The 18,849-nt window shown below is 41.0% G+C and overlaps 1 protein-coding gene and 1 pseudogene across 1 annotated transcript in view; one reads left to right on the top strand and one right to left on the bottom strand.

Moving 5' to 3' along the window:
* MND1 (meiotic nuclear divisions 1) overlaps positions 1 to 6,626 on the top strand; it is a 58,553-nt gene extending 51,927 nt beyond the window's left edge. The window contains exons 7-8 of the mRNA XM_036240717.1: positions 3,056 to 3,100; positions 6,311 to 6,626. Of these exons, the coding sequence (XP_036096610.1) occupies positions 3,056 to 3,100; positions 6,311 to 6,417 (152 nt within the window). The 3' untranslated portion in view covers positions 6,418 to 6,626. The remainder of the gene's footprint in view (positions 1 to 3,055; positions 3,101 to 6,310) is intronic.
* A 3,917-nt stretch (positions 6,627 to 10,543) lies between these two features.
* On the bottom strand, positions 10,544 to 17,252 carry LOC118643978 (annotated as a pseudogene).
* Positions 17,253 to 18,849: the final 1,597 nt, after the last annotated feature.

Raw genomic sequence — 18,849 nt, 5'->3', positions numbered from 1 at the left:
CTACCTCAAGAAAGAAGAAAAATGTCTAATAAACTCTCTAACCCAACAACTTAAAGATTTAGAAAGAGAACAAAAGGAAAAACCCAGAGTTAGTACAAGGAAGGAAATAATAAAAATCAGATCAGAAATAAATGACATAGAGACTAAAAAAAAAAACAGTACAAAAGATCGGTGAAACCAAGAGCTTGTTCTTTGAAAAGATAAACAAGCCCGGGCCAATTTAGCTCAGTGGTTAGAGCGTCGACCCGCGGACCAAAGAGTCGTGGGTTCAATTTAGGCAAAGGACGCACGTACCTTGGTTGCAATTTGTCCCTGGCCCTGGTTGGGGTTGTGTGGGAGGCAACCAGTCAATGTGGCTCTATCACATTGATGTTTCTCTCTGTCTTTCTCTCTTCTTCCTTTCTACTCTATCTGAAGATAAAAGGAAAAAATATCCTTGGGTGAAGATTAAAAAGAAAGAAAAGATAAACAAGATTGATCATCGTTTAGCAAGACTCACCAAGAAACAGAGAACCCAAATTAATAAAATCAGAAATGAAAGAGGTGAAGAAACTCAAATGACAAGGGTGCCGAGACCATTCAATGAGTAATGAATAGTGTTTTCAACTATTGGTGCTGGGCATAATTAGTTATCCACATGCAAATGAATCAAACTGGACTCCCACCTCATATCATATTTAATAATTAACTCAGCTGGATCAAAGACCTAAATGTAGGAGCTAAAATTATAAAACACTTAGAAGACATAGGTGCATCCTTGGATTAGGAAACATTTTCTTGGATATGACACCAAAAACTCAAGCAATAAAAAAAAAATGTAGACAGCCCTGGCCAATTTGGCTCAGCGGTTGGAGCGTCGGCCTGAGGTACAGAGAAAAAAAAATGTAGACAAATTTGACTTCATCAAAATTTACTACTTGTTGTGTCAGAGTACATTATCAAGAGAGTGAAAAGAAAATCCACAAAATGGGAGAAGATACTTGCAAATTTTATATCTGACAAGTGTCTAATATCCTGTGTGTGTGTGTGTGTGTGTGTGTATTTTAAATCTTACAACTCAATTTAAACATAGGGAAAGGATTTGAATACATATTTCCCCAAGAAAAGTATATAGTTGTCCAATAAGCACATGAAAAGAAGCTCAACATCTTTAGTTTTCAGGGAAATGCAAATCAAAATCACAGTGAGATACCACTTCACACCTATTAGAATGGCTACAATAAAAAAGCATGGACGCCCTGACCAGTTTGGCTCAGCCGTTAGAGCATCGGCCTGCAGACCAGAGAGTCCTGGGTTCGGTTCCTGCTAAGGGAACTTACCTCAGTTGTGGTTCGTCCCTGGCCCCAGTTGAGGTTGTGTGGGTGGCAACCAGTCGATGTATCTCTCTCGCGTGGACGTTTCTCTCTCTCTCTCCCTTCCTCCCTCTCTCCTGCTCTATCTGAAGATAAATGCAAAAATGTCCTCGGGTGAGGATTAAAAAAAAAAAAAGCATGGAAAATAATTGTGGGTGCGGATGTGAAGAAATTGGAACTCTTAGATTGCTGGGGGTGGAGAGAAGATTGTTAAAATGAAGCAGCCACTTTTAATTTTTTTTTTTTCATCCTCACCCGAGGACATTTTTTTTCATTTTTTGTTCAGATAGAGTGGGAGGGAGAGAGAGAGAAATATCGACGTGAAAGGGACACATCGAGTGGTTGCCACCTGCACAACTCAACCAGGGCTGGAGACAAACTGCAACTGAGGTACGTGCCCCTAGCGGGAACCGAACCCGGGTCTCTCTGGACCGCGAGCCGACACTCTAACCACTGAGGCAAACCGGCCAGGGCCCCGAAGCAGCCACTTTTAAAAACTATCATACAATTTATCTGTTCCCAAAAGTATCATACATATGCTGTGGCCAGTTTGGTACAGAGGTTAGAGCATCAACCTGCAGACTAAAGGGTCTCATGTTTGACTCTCAGTCAAGGGCATGAACCTGGGTTGCAGGTTCAATCCCCAGCCCTGGTTAGAGTTGTGTGCGAGGCAACCAGTTAATGTGCCTCTCTCACATTGATGGGTTTCTCTCCCTCCTTCCTTCCCTTCCACTCTATGTAAAAAAATCAATGGAAAAATATCCTTAGGTGAGGGTTAACAAAAATATTATACATAGAGTTACCATTTGAGCCAGAAATTCCTCCCTTGGGTGTATACTCAAATTGAAAACATAGTCACACAAAAATTATTAAAATATTCATATTAGCAAGAACAACCTAAATGTTTATCACCTGATGAATGGTTAAACAAAAAGTGATGTATCCATACAATGGAATGTTATTTGGCAGTAAAAAGCAATGAAGTAGTGATACATGGATGAAACTTGAACACATTGTACTAAGTCAAAGAAACCAGCCACATATTGTATGATTTCATTTATATGAAATGTCCAGAACAGGGAAATCTATAAAGGCGGAAAGTAGATAAGGGGGGAGAGAGAATATAGAGTGATTCCTAATGTGTATGGGATTTCCTTTTGGGGGATGAGAATGTTCTGGAAATAGGTGGTACTGGTTGCATAACCATGTGAATGTAAGAAATACTGCTGAATTATATACTTCCATATAGTGAATTATATGGTATATTAATTATCATTCAATGAATGAATGATATCATATAAAAAACATTTATGCCCAATTGATCATGGCATTGTTATATGCCGTATAGATTAACTTGAAAGACAATATAGATACAGACATTCAATAAAAGATGTATAACTAAATGTGAGCCTATAGGGCTACTATATGACCATTGAAACTTTTTTAGGTCAGGTTTATTGTGATCTGATATATATAGTACACTAAAATTCTTATCATTAAACTTAAATTATTTTATCTTCTTTGGTGTTACAAATTAAGAAACACCTCTCAGTTAAACTGAGATGTTGTCTTTAAAGGAGCAAGTATAATAATAGTGGACACTTCTGTTCATATATGAAAAAGGATAGAAGAAGATGATTGTGTGTGTGTGTGTGTGTGTGTGTGTGTGTATTCCTTTTTTATTTTTATTTTTATTTTTTCAGGTCAAGCAAATAAAGTAGCCAAAGAAGCTGCTAACAGATGGACTGGTATGTATTATTATAGCACTGCTAAACTGTAGTTAAACTTCTTCCATACTTACTATGATATGAAATGCAGAAGCTATGGTGCCTGGTTTTGTTCAAGGAAAGAACATTTTTGGAAATGCATGTATTAAGCAGGCTTTACGTATTAAATCATTTTAGTTACTTAAGGCTTTTTATTTTTTTTTTATTTTTTATTTTTTTTATCCTCACCCGAGGATGTTTTTCCATTTTTTGTACAGATAGAGTGGGACGGAGAGAGAGGAAAGGAGAGAGAGAGAGAGAGAAACATCGACGTGAAGGGACACATCGAGTGGCTGCCACTCGCACGACCAACCAGGGCCGGGGACAAGCTGCAACTGAAGTACGTGCCCTTAGCGGGAACCGAACCCGGGTCTCTCCAGACCGCAGGCCGACGCTCTAACCGCTGAGCCAAACCGACCAGGGCACTCAAGGCTTTTTAAAAAGTCTTATAATACGTCATTTTGTAAAGTATGAGGTATTTTTTTATTGTTTTCAGTTTAACTTTTGTGTATCTTTTCCCAGAGAAGTCACTTAGACTAATCACTTAACCTTCATACAACTTTGAGTTTCATGAAATCCTATAAAGATTTGTCTTCTTGCTAATAATAATAACAGCTAACATTTGATAAGGGCTGACTTTAAGCCCAGCATTATAAAGAATGTCCATGGTGCATTCTCATTTTATCTCTAACAATCTTTTGAGCTAGATAGGATTATTATCCCTAATTTTAGAGATGAAACAAGACTATTAGGAGCCATGGCCACACAGGTGCTAGGCAGTAGAACAGGAATTAGAATCCACTTTTCTGAATTCAGAGTTCAAGCTCTTACCCCCTACGTGATACTGTCTCCTCTGTATATCTGCCTTCCTGTAAATGCCTCATTAATCTATTTGCCTGGTAATAGTTTTTAATGCCTTCACATGTATTACTCATCTTCATTCTGTCTCTGTGGGGGAGGGTGGGTAAGATTTTGTTAATGAAGAGTCGGAAAGCTTAGTCAAAAGCTTAATCAGTCACTGAAAAATAATGGTGTAAAGTGTTCTGGTTTTGAGTATTCTATAAATATTAAGTACTGAATTAGCAGTGGTGTTTTGCATCTAGAAAAATATATATGTGTATCTTTAAAAAAGAATAGAAAAACACAAAATCTAGTATAATATCTAGCTCATAAAAATTCAGTGTTAATCATTTTATTATAATGACAAGACAGATGATAGCTTTTCATATCGCCATTACATTCGTGCTAGGGATAACAATGCTTCTGCTGCTATAAATGCTATCTGATCTGTTTATTTTATTTACTTATTTATTTCCTTTTATTGATTTTAGAGCGAGAAGGAGAGAGAGATCGAAACATCGATTGGCTGCCTCCTGCATGCCCCCCACAGGGGATCAGGCCCACAACCTGGGCATGTGTCCTGACGGGGAATTGAACCAGTGACCTCTTGGTACATAGGTCGACGCTCAACCACTGTGCCACACTGGCCAGATTACTTGATCTGTTTAAAACACGTTACTTACTATGCTTGGAATATTTGGGCATGCTTAATAAAACAAAAAATTATAAAACAAACAAACAAAAAAGAAGCTTAGCCCTGGTCAGTTTGGCTCAGCAGTTAGAGCGTCAGCCAGAGGACCAGAGAGTCCTGGGTTTGGTTACCGCTAAGGGCATGTACCTTGGTTGCAGTTTGTCTTGGGCCCCGGTTGGGGTTATGTGGGTGGCAGCTACTCGGTGTGTCTCACATCGATGTTTCTCTCTCCCTCTTCCTCCCTTTCTTCCTCCTGCTCTATCTGAAGATAAGTGCAAAAAAAAATGTCCTTGGGTGAGGGTAAAAAAAAAAAAAGGAAGCTTAATGCCAGGTATCATATGATTAACTGAATGTTTAAAATAAAGTTTATTTCTAAGGTGAATACTAACACATCAACTAGATAAATAAAAGCAATCTCAATGTCTGTTCACCTGGAAGGGTGTCTTTGCACAGACAGTACCAATGTGCTCACAGTGGTGGCACTGGGGAATGAAATGATGGTGACTTTTCTAATTTTACACATTTTCTTTTCTTTTTTTAATCCTCACCCGAGGATATTTTTTCCATTGAATTTTAGAGAGAGTGGAAGGGGGGAGAGAGAGACAGACAAAAACATTGATTTGAGAGAGACACATCCATTGTTGCCTTCCACACCACCCCGACCAGGACCAGGGGATTGAACCTGCAACCCAGGTATGTGCCCTTGACCGGGAATAGAACCTGTGACCCTTCGGTGTTTTCCTTTTATTACACTTGGATGAAGATTTGACCATACATCTTTGTACACAATTTGTTTTATAGCCTTGGAATAAATTCCTCTAAGTAGATAACAACACTTTTTCAGTGTAAAATGCATTTTAAATTCCCCCCAGCGGACTCTGAGGATACATCTGTCCATATCTTAGTCTTTAGAGAGGGGACCCCTTTCTCCTCCTCACCCCTCTCCCTCACCCTGGCCTGTCTGTCTGGAAGCCATGACTCTGCTGGAGAGGATGTGTTCCCTTTGGGAACAGGAGCAGCTCTCATTCCGGTGCCGGTGCCGGTGCCGGAGCCCTGACCTCTGCCCTGGAAGTGAGGGAGGGGCCCCGCTGCCCTTTCCCGTCTGCATTCTGCTAAGTCAGCTTTCTTCAGTGGCACCCAATTTTCTGGGTTTCTAAATGAGAGATCTGTGTATTCAAAATACTCATGAAATATTTTCTTCTGAAATTAATTTGCCATTATGCCATTACTCTTGAAAATACAGAAATCTCCTTATTGGGTTCTTACAAATAATAGATATACAGTGATACCTCGGTTCTCGAACGCCTCGGTTTTCGACCAAATCGGTATTCGACCAGGAGATTCGAGAAACTTTTGTCTCGGAATCCGAACAAATATTTGGAACTCGAACTTCCGAGATGAGCCGAGTTGAGCCGAATGGCGTTCATTCGGCCCAGCGCGCCTTGCTCGCGTCATCAGTGTGAGTGCAGAGAGAGAGTCACGCTTTGTGGAGTCACGCTTTCCTATTGGTTTCATTGCTTCGGTTCTCAAACAATTCGGTTCTCGACCGTCCTCCTGGAACGAATTATGTTCGAGAACCGAGGTATCACTGTAGTTATATTTGGATTGTTTTATGATGGTGTTACGAATTCTCAAAAATATTTTTTTAATTTTCTTTATAGATAATATATTTGCAGTAAAATCTTGGGCCAAAAGAAAATTTGGATTTGAAGAAAATAAAATTGATAAAAATTTTGGAATTCCAGAAGACTTTGACTACATAGACTGAAATGCTCGATGTTGGTAAAGATCTGTGTGCTTTCAAATATGTAAATTCTTTATATTATCCAACCAATTGTACAGAATTGTCATTTACCTGTAATTGTGTTTACTTTATTAATTTTAAATAAAGTATAAGGTGTAGATGTTTCACATTTTTTGTTTGATGGGAGGCGGGAGGGAGGGTAGCCGTATTCCCACCATGCTCCTCAGAGCAGGCCGTCTTCCAGATTAGGTTTACAGATGATTGTTTAGAGATCAGAGCCATCATGATTTGATAACTTTTTTTTAGTTTCATTCAAATATTAGATATTATGAACTAAGGGTACCTTTGAAGGCTCTCTTATGCACATGCACTCACACATAAATGCTTGGAAATAGCCTTTAAAATCCTAGTGTCTGCTTTAGTATTTCTCAGTATTTAGTAGAAAATGTATGGGATTAATTCTCAGTATATTGCATCACATTTGCAAATTTCCCACAGGAAAAAAATAGAGAAAGTTGTTGTTCCTCAAATTTAGAGCTAGGTAGCAATTCCTTAGATAGGAAAACTAATTTCTTTTTAATTTTTGGTGCCTTTTCATCGTAAAGAACAAGCATGGGGCCCTTCGCACTTTTCTATAAGATGATATGGCCAGTTTGGCTCAGCGGTTAGAGCGTCGGCCTGCGGTCCAGAGAGACCTGGGTTCGGTTCCCGCTAAGGGCATGTACTTCAGTTGCAGTTTGTCCCCGGCCCTGGTTGGTCGTGCGGGTGGCAGCCACTCGATGTGTCCCTTCACGTCGATGTTTCTCTCTATCTCTCCCTTCCTCTCTCTCCCTCCCACTCTATCTGTACAAAAAAATGGAAAAATATCCTCGGGTGAGGATAAAAAAAAAAAAAAAGAACAAGCATGTGGCCCTTCGCACTTTTCTATAAGATGATATGGTGGTGTTTAGCATACCACACATCCCCAACTAGAGTTTGGAGATATATTATTTTTTTCAACTACCTAAAAAACAGGTTAAAAATAACCTATGTCACCCTAGCTGGTGTATCTTAGTGGTTAGAATGTCGACCCACAGACCAAAGCATCGAGGGTTTGATTCCTGGTCAAGGTCATGTACCTGGGTTGCAGGTTTGATCCCCAACCCTGGTCAGGGTGTGTGTGGAAGGCAACCAATCAATGTGTCTCTCTCACATTGATGATTCTCTGTCTCTCCCCCCACTCTTCCACTCTCTAAAAAAATCAATGGCAACCAATTGATGTGTTTCTCTCACATGATAATTCTCTGTCCCCCTGTCTTTCCCATCCCCCCCACTTCCACTCTCTCTAAAAAAATCAATGGAAAAAATATCTTCGGGTGAGGATTAAAAAAATGCATGTCCTGTGTATATATCTTTTTCCAGTTCATCGTAGGCATTTAGAGTATTTGCAGGCACTGCACTCCAAGACAAAGAAAATCAAAACTCATGTGTAATGCCTTTTACACACATGCCTTAATTTTTTTTCACACTATCCAATTTTGATCTTCTTTTAAGTAACTTGAATGAGATACTCCATATGTCTGAAATGGCATCCAAGCCATTTGTTAGTGAATCTGGCCTTTGTATTGCATGGAGTAGCTCAGGGCCCACTTCATCACTTCCTGGAGGTGAGAGGGAGCCAATCGGTTCGTCTCTGTTTGTTCTTGAGGCCAGTGTATGTTGCCTTAGGGCAACAGCTCTTCTCCCAGAAGAAAGTATTTGATAAAAGAGACAAAGGACAAAAAATAAAAACCCATCATAAGCCTTTGGGTAAAACATTAATTGTGGGAATTCCAAAATTTCTCAGACCCAATTTGCTGTTTATTAGAAAAGATGCTTTCTTGTTTAGAGAGAAGGTATGTTTAAAAAGGAAACCATTTCTAATGGTTTCTAAAAGATCCTATTTTATAAATATTTAGGCAGCTTTTTATTATTATTATTGAGTCTATTCTATGGGGCTAGCATGAGAATGACTGAGATGGGGTTTGTACATGAGCTAACTGGAGGTTGGGGTAGCTTTCTAAGCCAGTAGTGTTCTGGGACATGTTTAACTAAACTGACTACTTAAAAAGTGGGGACTGGGCCTTGTGTAAGTAGTATTTGCCTATTTCTGTGGTGTAAATACTCTCAGCATAGCCAATTTCAGGTTATCAATGTGATGACAGTGCAGAGTGGGTAAAAGATGATCAGTAGCACACCATTCTATATTTTTTTCTACCATACAGATACAATAGATTTAAATAATCTCAACAGCAAAGGTAATGGTAAAATATAAAATAGAGAGTGATGAAGATTGATCACACCTTGGGTAGACCTAGAGTCAAATTACCTGTGATCCAGGATCAAATTTGATTCAGTAAATAATATTATAATTGATACTCCTTATATCTTTTCAATGAATTATGAAGTTTAAAAAGTATTTGAGAGCTGATATCTACCTTGTCAATCCTTACACATTGCTATTTTTAAAATCTCACAATTCATAGTCTCCTAGTTAGTTTTATAATTGTTTACGGCCAGATCAAATCACTGAAATGTCCCTTTTGAGGCTGGGCCAGGACCAAAGCAATTCATAAGGATGAATCAGAATGACTTCCTCTGCTGTTAGCCACATCATTAATCTAATGGGATTATACAGTTCTTGGCCTGTGTCAGAAATAGACGCTATTATCCTTAACTGTATCCAACGTGATTCTCTTTAAGGGATTACAAAAGGAAATGACTATGTCCAGCAGCCAAGAAGCTAGAACCACCCTAATCTTGAGCAGAAAAGTCTAAATTGTAAAGCTGATAGTACTGTCTTTTGAAAATATGATTGGAGTAACAGAAAACAGTGTTCAGCCAATATGGCATCACTTGGTAAGAGCAATTAGGGATAGTGGGAAGGTATCTTAAAATTATGCATAAACTGCCCTGGCCCGTTTGGCTCAGCGGTTGGAGCGTCAGCCTGCCGTACAGAGAGACCCGGGTTCGGTTCCCGCTGGGGGCGCGTACCTCGGTTGCAGTTTGTCCCTGGCCCTGGTTGGTCGTGCGGGTGGCAGCCACTCGATGTGTCCCTTCACATCGATGTTTCTCTCTCTCTCTCTTCCTCTCTCTCCCTCCCGCTCTGTCTGAGCAGAAAATGGAGAAATGTCCTCGGGTGAGGATAAAAAAATAATAATAATTTTTTAAAAAATTATGCATAAACTCCCTTTCAGTATATGCTTCCTGAATATATAACAGGAGGAAAACTTACTACAACATGAAATGGCCAACTGTTAGTGAATTTATATTACCCCCAGCTTGATTTTTTTTTTTAAATGATTTTTGAGAGAGGTCAGGTAACATGGCTGTCTTTGGAAGTACTCACTGAATCTCAAGACTAATTTCTATTTACTAAGATTGTCAAGCAACCACCTTGACAGCCAAGTTCAAGGCCTGATTTCACAGCCCTGAGCTAAAAATGTCTTTTTATTTATTTTTTTAAAAATAATTTTTCTTGCCCTGGCCAGTTTGGCCCAGTGGTTAGAGAGTCAGCCCGCAGACCAGAGAGACCCAGGTTTGGTTCCCGCTAAGGGCACATACCTCAGTTGCGGTTTGTCCCTGGCCCTGGTAGGGGTTGTGTGAGTGGCAACCAGTTCATGTGTCTCTCTCACATTGATGTTTCTCTCTCTCTCTTCTCCCTCTCTCCCTCCCCCTCTATCTGAAATGCATAGATGTCCTCCGGTGAGGATAAAAAAATAATAATTTTTCTTTATTGATTTTAAAGAGAGAGGAAGGGAGAGGGAGAGAGAGATAGAAACATCAATGTTCAGAACATCGATTGGCCAACTCTTGCATGCCCCCCACTGGTGATCGGGCCCACAACCAGGGCATGTGTCCTGACCAGGAATTGAACTGATGACCTCTTGGGGCATGGTCAGTGCTCATCTACTGAGCTACACCAGCCGGACCTTCATTTTATTTTCTTTTTTGGGGGGTAGGGGGGAGAGGGGTACCAAATTACTTTATTTGAAGGAATGGTACAAATGAAAAGATGTAAGTGGATGATTTGGTACAAATTATAGAAAAGGTAAAGGTAACTCCAACATACACGTCCTGCTTTGGTGACCAGGGAAGTCACCCCCGTGGCTATGGGAAGCCAGCCTAAGGCTTAGCTCTGGTCACTGTCTCCCAGGGCGTGCTTGTGAAGAGATACTCTGCCCTGCCAGTTTCAGGGGCCCCCCATCTTCGAAGTTGGTTACCTGATCACCCAGTTCTTTGATGGATTTCACCTGCTCATTCAGGTGGTGCGTTTCAAGGAAGTCACACAAGTGAGGGTCATTTATGTCAGTGGCCAGTTTGTGCAAATCCAGCAGTGACTGATTCACACCTTTTTCCAAGTGTAACGCACACTCCATCGCATTCAGCCCCTTCTCCCAGTCGTCAGGTCTGGTTTCTCGATATCCTGGAGGGAGATTCGGCCACCGCGTTGGTTCTGCAGCTTCATCAGTTTCTCAGCATGTTCCCTCTGCTCGGGAGATTGGTGAAGGAAATATTTGGCAAAGTTCACAGCCACATCATCGCGGTCAGAGTAGTGAGACAGGGACAGGGAGACGTAGGAAGCATAGAGCCCCAGGTTGACCTGGCGGTGGATGGCGGCCTCGGAGTCCTGGTGGGAGTCCTGGGGCACCTGCGAGGTGGACGCGGTGGACGTCCCAGCGCTGTGAGGAGGTGGCCGAGGCTGGATCAGGTGGCTGGGGAGGTTGGGTCGAGCGCTGGTTCCGTCCAAGCACTGTTGAAGCAGGAAACCACGACTCTCCGAAGACTGTCTCCTTTTATTTTCTAACTGGTTACAATTTATGTGTCTTGAGGCTATCCGTTTTGCATATTAATCTTATATCCTGTTATCTTGCTAAATTATTTTCTGAGTTTGTTTTATGATTTATTCTCTGAGGGTTTTCAGGTATCCTATAATCTTCCAATAGACCTAGTTTTAACTTCTCTTTTTTAATTCTTATGCTAATATATTTTTTTATCTGACTGCATTGGCTAATACCACTCATAAAATTGTAATAGAGATAGAAAACATCTTTCTCTTGTTTCTAACTTTAGCGGGAATGCCTTTAGTATTTCTGCATTAAGTAAAATCCTGACTTTTTATAATATCTAACTTATAATGTTAAGGAAGTAGTTATCTAGTTCAATTTTCTCAAGTGTTTGTATAAGAAATGGTTGAACTGATCATAGGTTTTACCTGCCATCTCCAGAGATAAGTATATGATCTTTCTCCTTAAATCTATTAATGAGGTGAGTGTTATGAATATATTTCCTAACACTGAGCCATCCATACATTTCTGACATAAAGCCTACTTAGTCATGGTGAATTATTTTCTTAATGTAATGTTATAATCTATTTGATTGCATTTTATTTATAATTTTTGCAGCTGATGCTGGCCTATAATTCTTCTTTTTTTTTCTTTTTCTTTTTTGTTTTTATCCTCACCCGAGGACACTTTTTGTTCAGATAGAGTAGGAGGGAGAGAGAGAGAGAAACGTCGATGTGAAGGGACACATCGAGTGGCTGCCACCCACACGACCAACCAGGGCTGGGGACAAACTGCAACCAAGGTACATGCCCTTAGCGGGAACCGAACCCGGGTCTCTTGGGACCGCAGGCCGATGCTCTAACCGCTGAGCCAAACCGGCCAGGGCTGGCCTATAATTCTTTATGTGTTATCTGTACAGAAATGGATATCAATATTATATTTTCTTCTTTAAAAAGATGTGGAAGTCTTCCTTTCTTTGCTCTGAAACAATTTGTGTAATGTTGGGATTATCTGGTCTCTAAAGATACTCACTCGACTATAATTTCAAACAAGAACAAAACAAAAACTAGATCATTTTGTACATATAGATTGACACTATTTTGTTTTTCATTTAATAGTTCGGAAAGTTTGTTTTGTTTAAAAAGATTGTTTTACTTGCTATGTACTGTTTCTTTTTTCTTTCTTTCTTCTTTTTTTTAAATATGTCTTTATTGATTTTTAAGAGAGACAGGAAGGGAGAGAGAGATAGAAACATCGATGTGAAAGAGAAACATTAATTGGCAGCTTCCAGTACTCCCCCTACTGGGGATCGAGCCCACAACCCAGGTATGTGCCCTGACCGGGAATCAAACTGGGACCTCTCAGTCCACAGGACGATGCTCAAGCCACTGAGCCACACCAGCCGGGCTGTACTATTTCTTCTTAAAGATATACTAAGATGATGGACATTTGGTTTGTTTCCAGTTTCATGTTATTTCAGACAACATTTTTAAAGAACATTTCAAACATACCTGTTTGCACATTGGGGGAGTTCTGAGAATGAAATCCTTGACACACCCCTTAAAAAAGAGTCCCTAGCCCTGGCCGGTCCAGTGGTTAGAGCATCAGCCTGTGGTTCAGAGAGACCCAGGTTCGGTTCCCGCTAGGGGCACATACTCGGTTGCAGTTTGTCCCCGGCCCTGGTTGGGTCGTGTGGGTGGCAACCACTCGATGTGTCCCTTTCACTTCGATGTTTCTCTCTCTCCCTCTCTCTTTTCTTCTCTCTCCCTCCCACTGTATCTGAACAAAAAAGTGGAAAAATGTCCTTGCGTGAGTATTAAAAGAAGAAAAAAAAAAAAAGAGTCCCTATTCATGAAGAACTGATCCTCTAAAAAGAATATGAGAAATATGACAGCTGAATTTTCTACAAAAGCAGAAGAAGGGTAGTAGCTTTGAGGGCTTTTTAAATTGTTTTTCCATGGGTTTTCAGAAATAGACTCTAAGTAATTTTTTTATTTAAAAGATTTATATAAAATGAGCTGGGAACCTCTTATCAAAAACAGATTTGTAAAAAAAAAAATGCTTCCTTTTAGCAGGAATTTATTAATGAAAAAGAAAATTTATAATTACTGTTCAGTTGTCATTAGGTTGAAGATTGGCTTTCAAAAGTTGGAGTCCATATGCTTCCTGAGAAAAATCTCTAAAATATATATACCTTATCAATCTGGGGACTGGATCTGTGGCAGGAAGGGTGGGTCCATCACAAGCCTGCACTTGGAAGGCATCGTGTTCCTAATAACATTTTGAAAAGTAACTATGAGAACTTTTTACACATTTCAATTGAACAGATGTATGATTTTATTTTGTCCAGTTGTGGTTCTTACCATGTTTAAGTAAACGTACTTCTTGCTTACATGTGTTTTCTGTGTTATGTGAGCTCTGGGGACCCATACCTGGCTGAGCTTAACCTGTTTAGCAAGTTTCCATCTGAGCAAATTTGGTTTGGTTCTTAGGTCACCTGTAACAAGTATTTTGCCTGTAAGTACCCTAATCAAATCAGTTTGTATCTACAGGAATTGAAATGGCCTATTTGGTTTTTCACAGGTAAAAATATACATTTTATAACAACAACAATTTCCTTAGTGGATCCAGAAAGCTAACTTCTTTTTTTGGAATGGCGTCAACAGCAGCTTCAGGGACTCAAGTACCTAGATATCAAAATTATTTTGCATAACCGTAACTGGAAGTATCTAAGAAGTGGCTTAACTTTTCTCATATATGAACAGAACATTTAGAACCAGTGACAGCACGTTATTTTGCCATGTTAACTATGTTGTAATAAGACCATTTTAAGAGTAAGGTGAGTAACGTTGGAACTAAACATGTTTTGAAGGGTCCGGTGGTTTTCTCCCTACTAAACAAAAGCTCCTTGTGAGGGCATGTTGACTTTTCATCTCCGTGGACCCAGAGCACCTCACATAGTATTAAACACAAAAGAGTTACAACTTCATAAATCTCTTGCCTCAAACAGACTCTCAGCATTGCTTATCAGAGCTTTTACTTCAAGTTGTAATTGGCCTTTTTCCAGAAAGGCTGTAAGGCAGTCGTTACTTTCAATCAGCTTTTCCTCTCGGTCTCTACAAGTATTTCAAACATTTCCCACCCAGGCCCCTCTACTCAACTCCACTTTTCTCAATGTTCTCTGTTTAAAAAAAAAAAATTTTTTTAATTTATTTGAGCCCTTCAAGCAAAGTCTCATCTCCCTGCCCCCTTACCTACAGTTGCTTTCATGCCCATGCTTCTGGGTGAGCCGGCCCTACTGTTGCCCGGGATCCAGCTCCCTCCTGACTGCTGCAAGACCTTTGCTTCATTTCTCCTCCTCTTCCCTCAGTATCTTCACTCTTTCTCTCTATGACTTGTTCTTCACACATCCCTACAGTGTTTCCTCAGACTACATTTACCAGATGGAGTGAAATATCATTTCTTCCTTTTATAGTCTGATGCCCCAGGGTTCAGCTAAGCTGTTCAAGTCATTCCTTGGAACATGTTCATATTAATTCAACATACCTTGTCCCCCATTCATCTTTTTTCTTCTTCATCTGAGGATATCTTTTTTTTTTTTATCCTCACCCGAGGATATTTTTCCATTTTTTGTACAGATAGAGTGGGAGGGAGAGAGAGGAAGAGAGAGAGAGAGAAACATCGACGTGGAGGGACACATCGAGTGGCTGCCACCCGCACGACCAACCAGGGCCGGGGACAATCTGCAACCGAAGTACGTGCCCTTAGCGGGAACCGAACCCGGGTCTCTCCGGACCGCAGGCCGATGCTCTAACCGCTGAGCCAAACTGGCCAGGGCCATCTGAGGATATCATTTTATTAATATCCAAGAAAGAGGAAGGGGGGGGAGAGAAACATTGATGTGAGAGAGAAACATCTACTGGTTGCCTTCCATACTCACCCTGACCAGGGATCAAAACTGCAACCTAGGTATGTGCCCTGACCAGAAATCAAACCTGTGACCTTTCGGTGTACAAGACAATGCTCCAACCAACTGAGCCACACTGGCCAGGGCCAGTCATTCAATCATTTGAATATTCATTGAAAAATCTCACATTTGCCAGTGTGGCAATTTAGAAACACAAATGAGTTCTATAGTCTTTGCCTCGAAGGATTTCAATCAAGTAAATGCAGCCACACAAACAGGTGATTGCAAAGATGTGAAGAGAGCCGAGGGGAGGATTGCACGTGGTGTTACAGTACCGCCGAAGAGGAATGTGCACCTCCAACCTAAACCCACACTTTAGGGCAGCGGTTTCCAACTTGTGGGTCGTGACCCCTTTGGGGATCGGATGACCCTTTCACACGGGTCGCCTAAGACCATCGGAAAACATATTTCTGATGGCGATTCATAATAGTAGCAAAATTACAGTTATGAAGTAGCAACGAAAATAATTTTATGGTTGGGGATCCCCACAACATGAGGAACTGTAGGTCGCAGCATTAGGAAGGTTGAGAACCACTTCTTTAGGGTTTAGATCTATAGATTTAAAGTTGATGCTGGGTGAGTTCTCTGGAAATTACTTTCTATTTTGGATTCCAATTCTTGGTATTTGTTTAATATATCCATGCTGGGAAACATATATATATATATATTTTTTTAATCCTCACCTGAGGACATTTTTGCATTTATCTTCAGATAGAGCGGGAAGGAGAGAGGGGGGAAGAGAGAGAGAGAAACATCGATGTGAGAGGGACACATCGAGTGGTTGCCACCCACATGACCCCAGCAAGGGCCAGGGACAAACTGCAACCTAGGTACATGCCCTTAGCGGGAACCAAACCCAGGCCTCTCTGGTCCTCGGGCTGATGCTCTAACCGCTGAGCCAAACCGGCCAGGGCAACACCATTATATTTTAATAAGCAAACATAGCCCTGGCCAGTTCGACTCAGCAGTTGGAGTGTTGGCCTATGGACCAATGGGTTGCGGGTTTGATTTCCAGGTAATGATTTGTACCTGGGTTGCAGGTTGGATCCCCAGCCCCAGTCGGGGTTGTGCGGGAGGCAACCAATAGATGTGTCTTTCTCACATTGATATTTTTCTTTCTCTCCTTTCCTCCCACTGTATCTAAAAATCAATGGAAAAATATCCTCGGGTGAGGATAAAAATAACAATAATAATAAACATTATTTTAAGTAGTAAGAAAGTAAATTATTGCTATTCAAAAATTTCTACTGCCATAAGCTATCTTTTAATAAAGGGGGAAATAATATGTGCATTTAAACGTGCTTGTAAATGCACAACGAAAATGGAAAGAATGCACAGGAAACGCATTCACAGTGGTTACCTATGTGAGAGGGAGGGGTTTTTCCTTTGTTCCTTTTTATAAACTTTATTTTCTTACTATGTATTACTTGTTCCAAAACTTAAATGATAACAGAAATCCTAGAGGTCTCTGCACCATCTGGCCCCAACTTTTCCAATCTTATTTTCCATTTCTCTAACATGAAACAAATCAGGCTAGTTTTGTCTCAAATGGAGAATCATTAGCATGCACATGTTGCTCATCTGAGCCTTTCATCAGACATGTCCTCTATCCAAATCCATTTCTTCTAGGTCCAGCTCAAGTCCAGCGCCTCTCCCGAGGCCTTCGGTGCCAACGCCAGCTCACGGGGAAAGCACTATGGAAGAGTGGATTTGGAGTCAAATGAGCTTGGGTTTAAGTGCTGGCTCTAACTGCATGGATTTAGGCAAGTTACTAATATCCCAAAGCCTTCACACCCTCTTTTCTTAAATGCAGATAAAACCATTGGCCTAACAGATGTTGAGTTTGTTGGAAGAAAGAAGTGAAATAATGTAGACAGAGCAATGAACACTGTGCTCTAGTTCAGAGTATGTGCTCAATAGAAGGTAGTTACATCGTTCCGAACACTCAGGAAGTTCTGGCTCGGAGAAAACAAAATGCTCCTCGATGCAAATGCAATGACAAGTCGCTTTCACAGGTGCTCTGCCGTCCAGGGCCTGACTCCAGCAGACCTCGCTCTCACCTTGGAGTCCTTGCTGTTGCTACCCATGGAGGAGCCTGCTTTTCCCTGGATCTCCCCCTCCCCTTCAGCACCACCGCCTGCCAACCAGCAGCATCTGCATTCAGGACATTGTCTCCTCGGTCCAGGACAAGGGAAGGTGAGTTGCAGGAATCCCAACTTGGATGTGGGGACGTATTTTCTTATAGAAAAGCACTCTTGTATATGGTGGTCAGGGTCTTCAGTAAATCACGCGTGTGTTTGTGGGCTGCTTTGGCCATATCTGGAAATCTGAACCACTAGCTCTAAAACTGTTTCTATGGGAAACTATGTTCCCAGCGCCTAACAACTGACTTAGAAATGAACTGTTGGAATGCAGCTTGTTTGGGGACTGTCTGTAAGTCAACATTCATAACTCATGGTCAATGGAAAAGGAAATGACATTTGTTCTGCTGTTACTGAGACCTCCTGCACATTTCTGTAACTTTGTTAAGGATACCAACTATCTAAAGTGGTTTAAAATAGTAGCCACATAAACCCAGCAGATTGAACTGATATTCTGGGTTTAATTATATTCGAGCTACTAACTCCAGCAACTCAGATGTGCTTGCTAGGTGTCTTTTAGACTGTTTTAGAATGTCATGTTTTTATTAAAGGCAGGCAGACAGAGCCTGTCCTTCGGCAGCGCTCCCTTTGTGGTTATATAACTGCTGAGCTGAAGTAACACGCCCCCTCCCCCTTCCCTGCTCATGGCTTCTCTGCCCATGTATGGTAACTGTTCCCCAGAGTTCTTGGTCCTCGAGTGAGCAAGTCGAACCCTTATTAGGATCCAAGCTTAAAAGTTAAACAGCTCAAGGGGCTAAGATTAAGAATCTCCTATTGTAGAATCTGGTAGATGCTCTGTGGATCACGTAAAGTGGGTCTGAGACAAAGTTATTCAGGGAGGAAGAGGTGTGGATATAAATGATCTGTGTAAGGTTGGTGTCCTAACAGAAAACCAGTCGCTTGCCCTGTTTGACATGTATCCTGTCATGAGTCCCAAGAAAGCATTTTCAAATTCTCTGATGTCTTCATTTTGTGTAATTACCACAAGGAGCATCGGGAATGTATTTCTTTCCTTTTCTCCTTTTTTATATCCATGTGTGTATGCGGACAAAAGCAACTTCTGTTGAACTCTTGGCTGTTTATTCCAGGTTTACACTCAGTCCCTGAGTTGCTTGCCCTCTTTTAAAATAGTTTCTCTAAGAGGCAGAAGAAAAAGCAGAACTAAGCAGACTGTTGCTTCTCTCTTTCCATCCCCTTGACAAAGCCAGTTCTACAGAAGGGTAGGATATAAGTATTTGATACATCTCAATAAGGCTTATGAAGATACCTCACGCAGAAACTTGGCCTTATTCAAAGGGAGAGTTGTTAAAAAAAAAAAAAAAAAAGGCAAGCTGGAACTTTTTTTCTACAAAAAAAAAAAATCTTGGAACACCAGAGATCTCTAGTCACTTAAGAAATGCCTCCTTTACGCCCTGGCCGGTTTGGCTCAGCGGTTAGAGCGTTGGCCTGCGGTCCTGAGAGACCCGGGTTCGGTTCCCGCTAAGGGCGCGTACCTCGGTTGCAGTTTGTCACCGGCCCTGGTCAGTTGTGCGGGTGGCAGCCA

The sequence above is a fragment of the Molossus molossus genome, unplaced genomic scaffold, assembly GCF_014108415.1.
Source record: "Molossus molossus isolate mMolMol1 unplaced genomic scaffold, mMolMol1.p scaffold_m16_p_4, whole genome shotgun sequence".
Taxonomy (NCBI): domain Eukaryota; kingdom Metazoa; phylum Chordata; class Mammalia; order Chiroptera; family Molossidae; genus Molossus; species Molossus molossus.
This window is presented reverse-complemented; position numbering and strand designations above follow the sequence as displayed.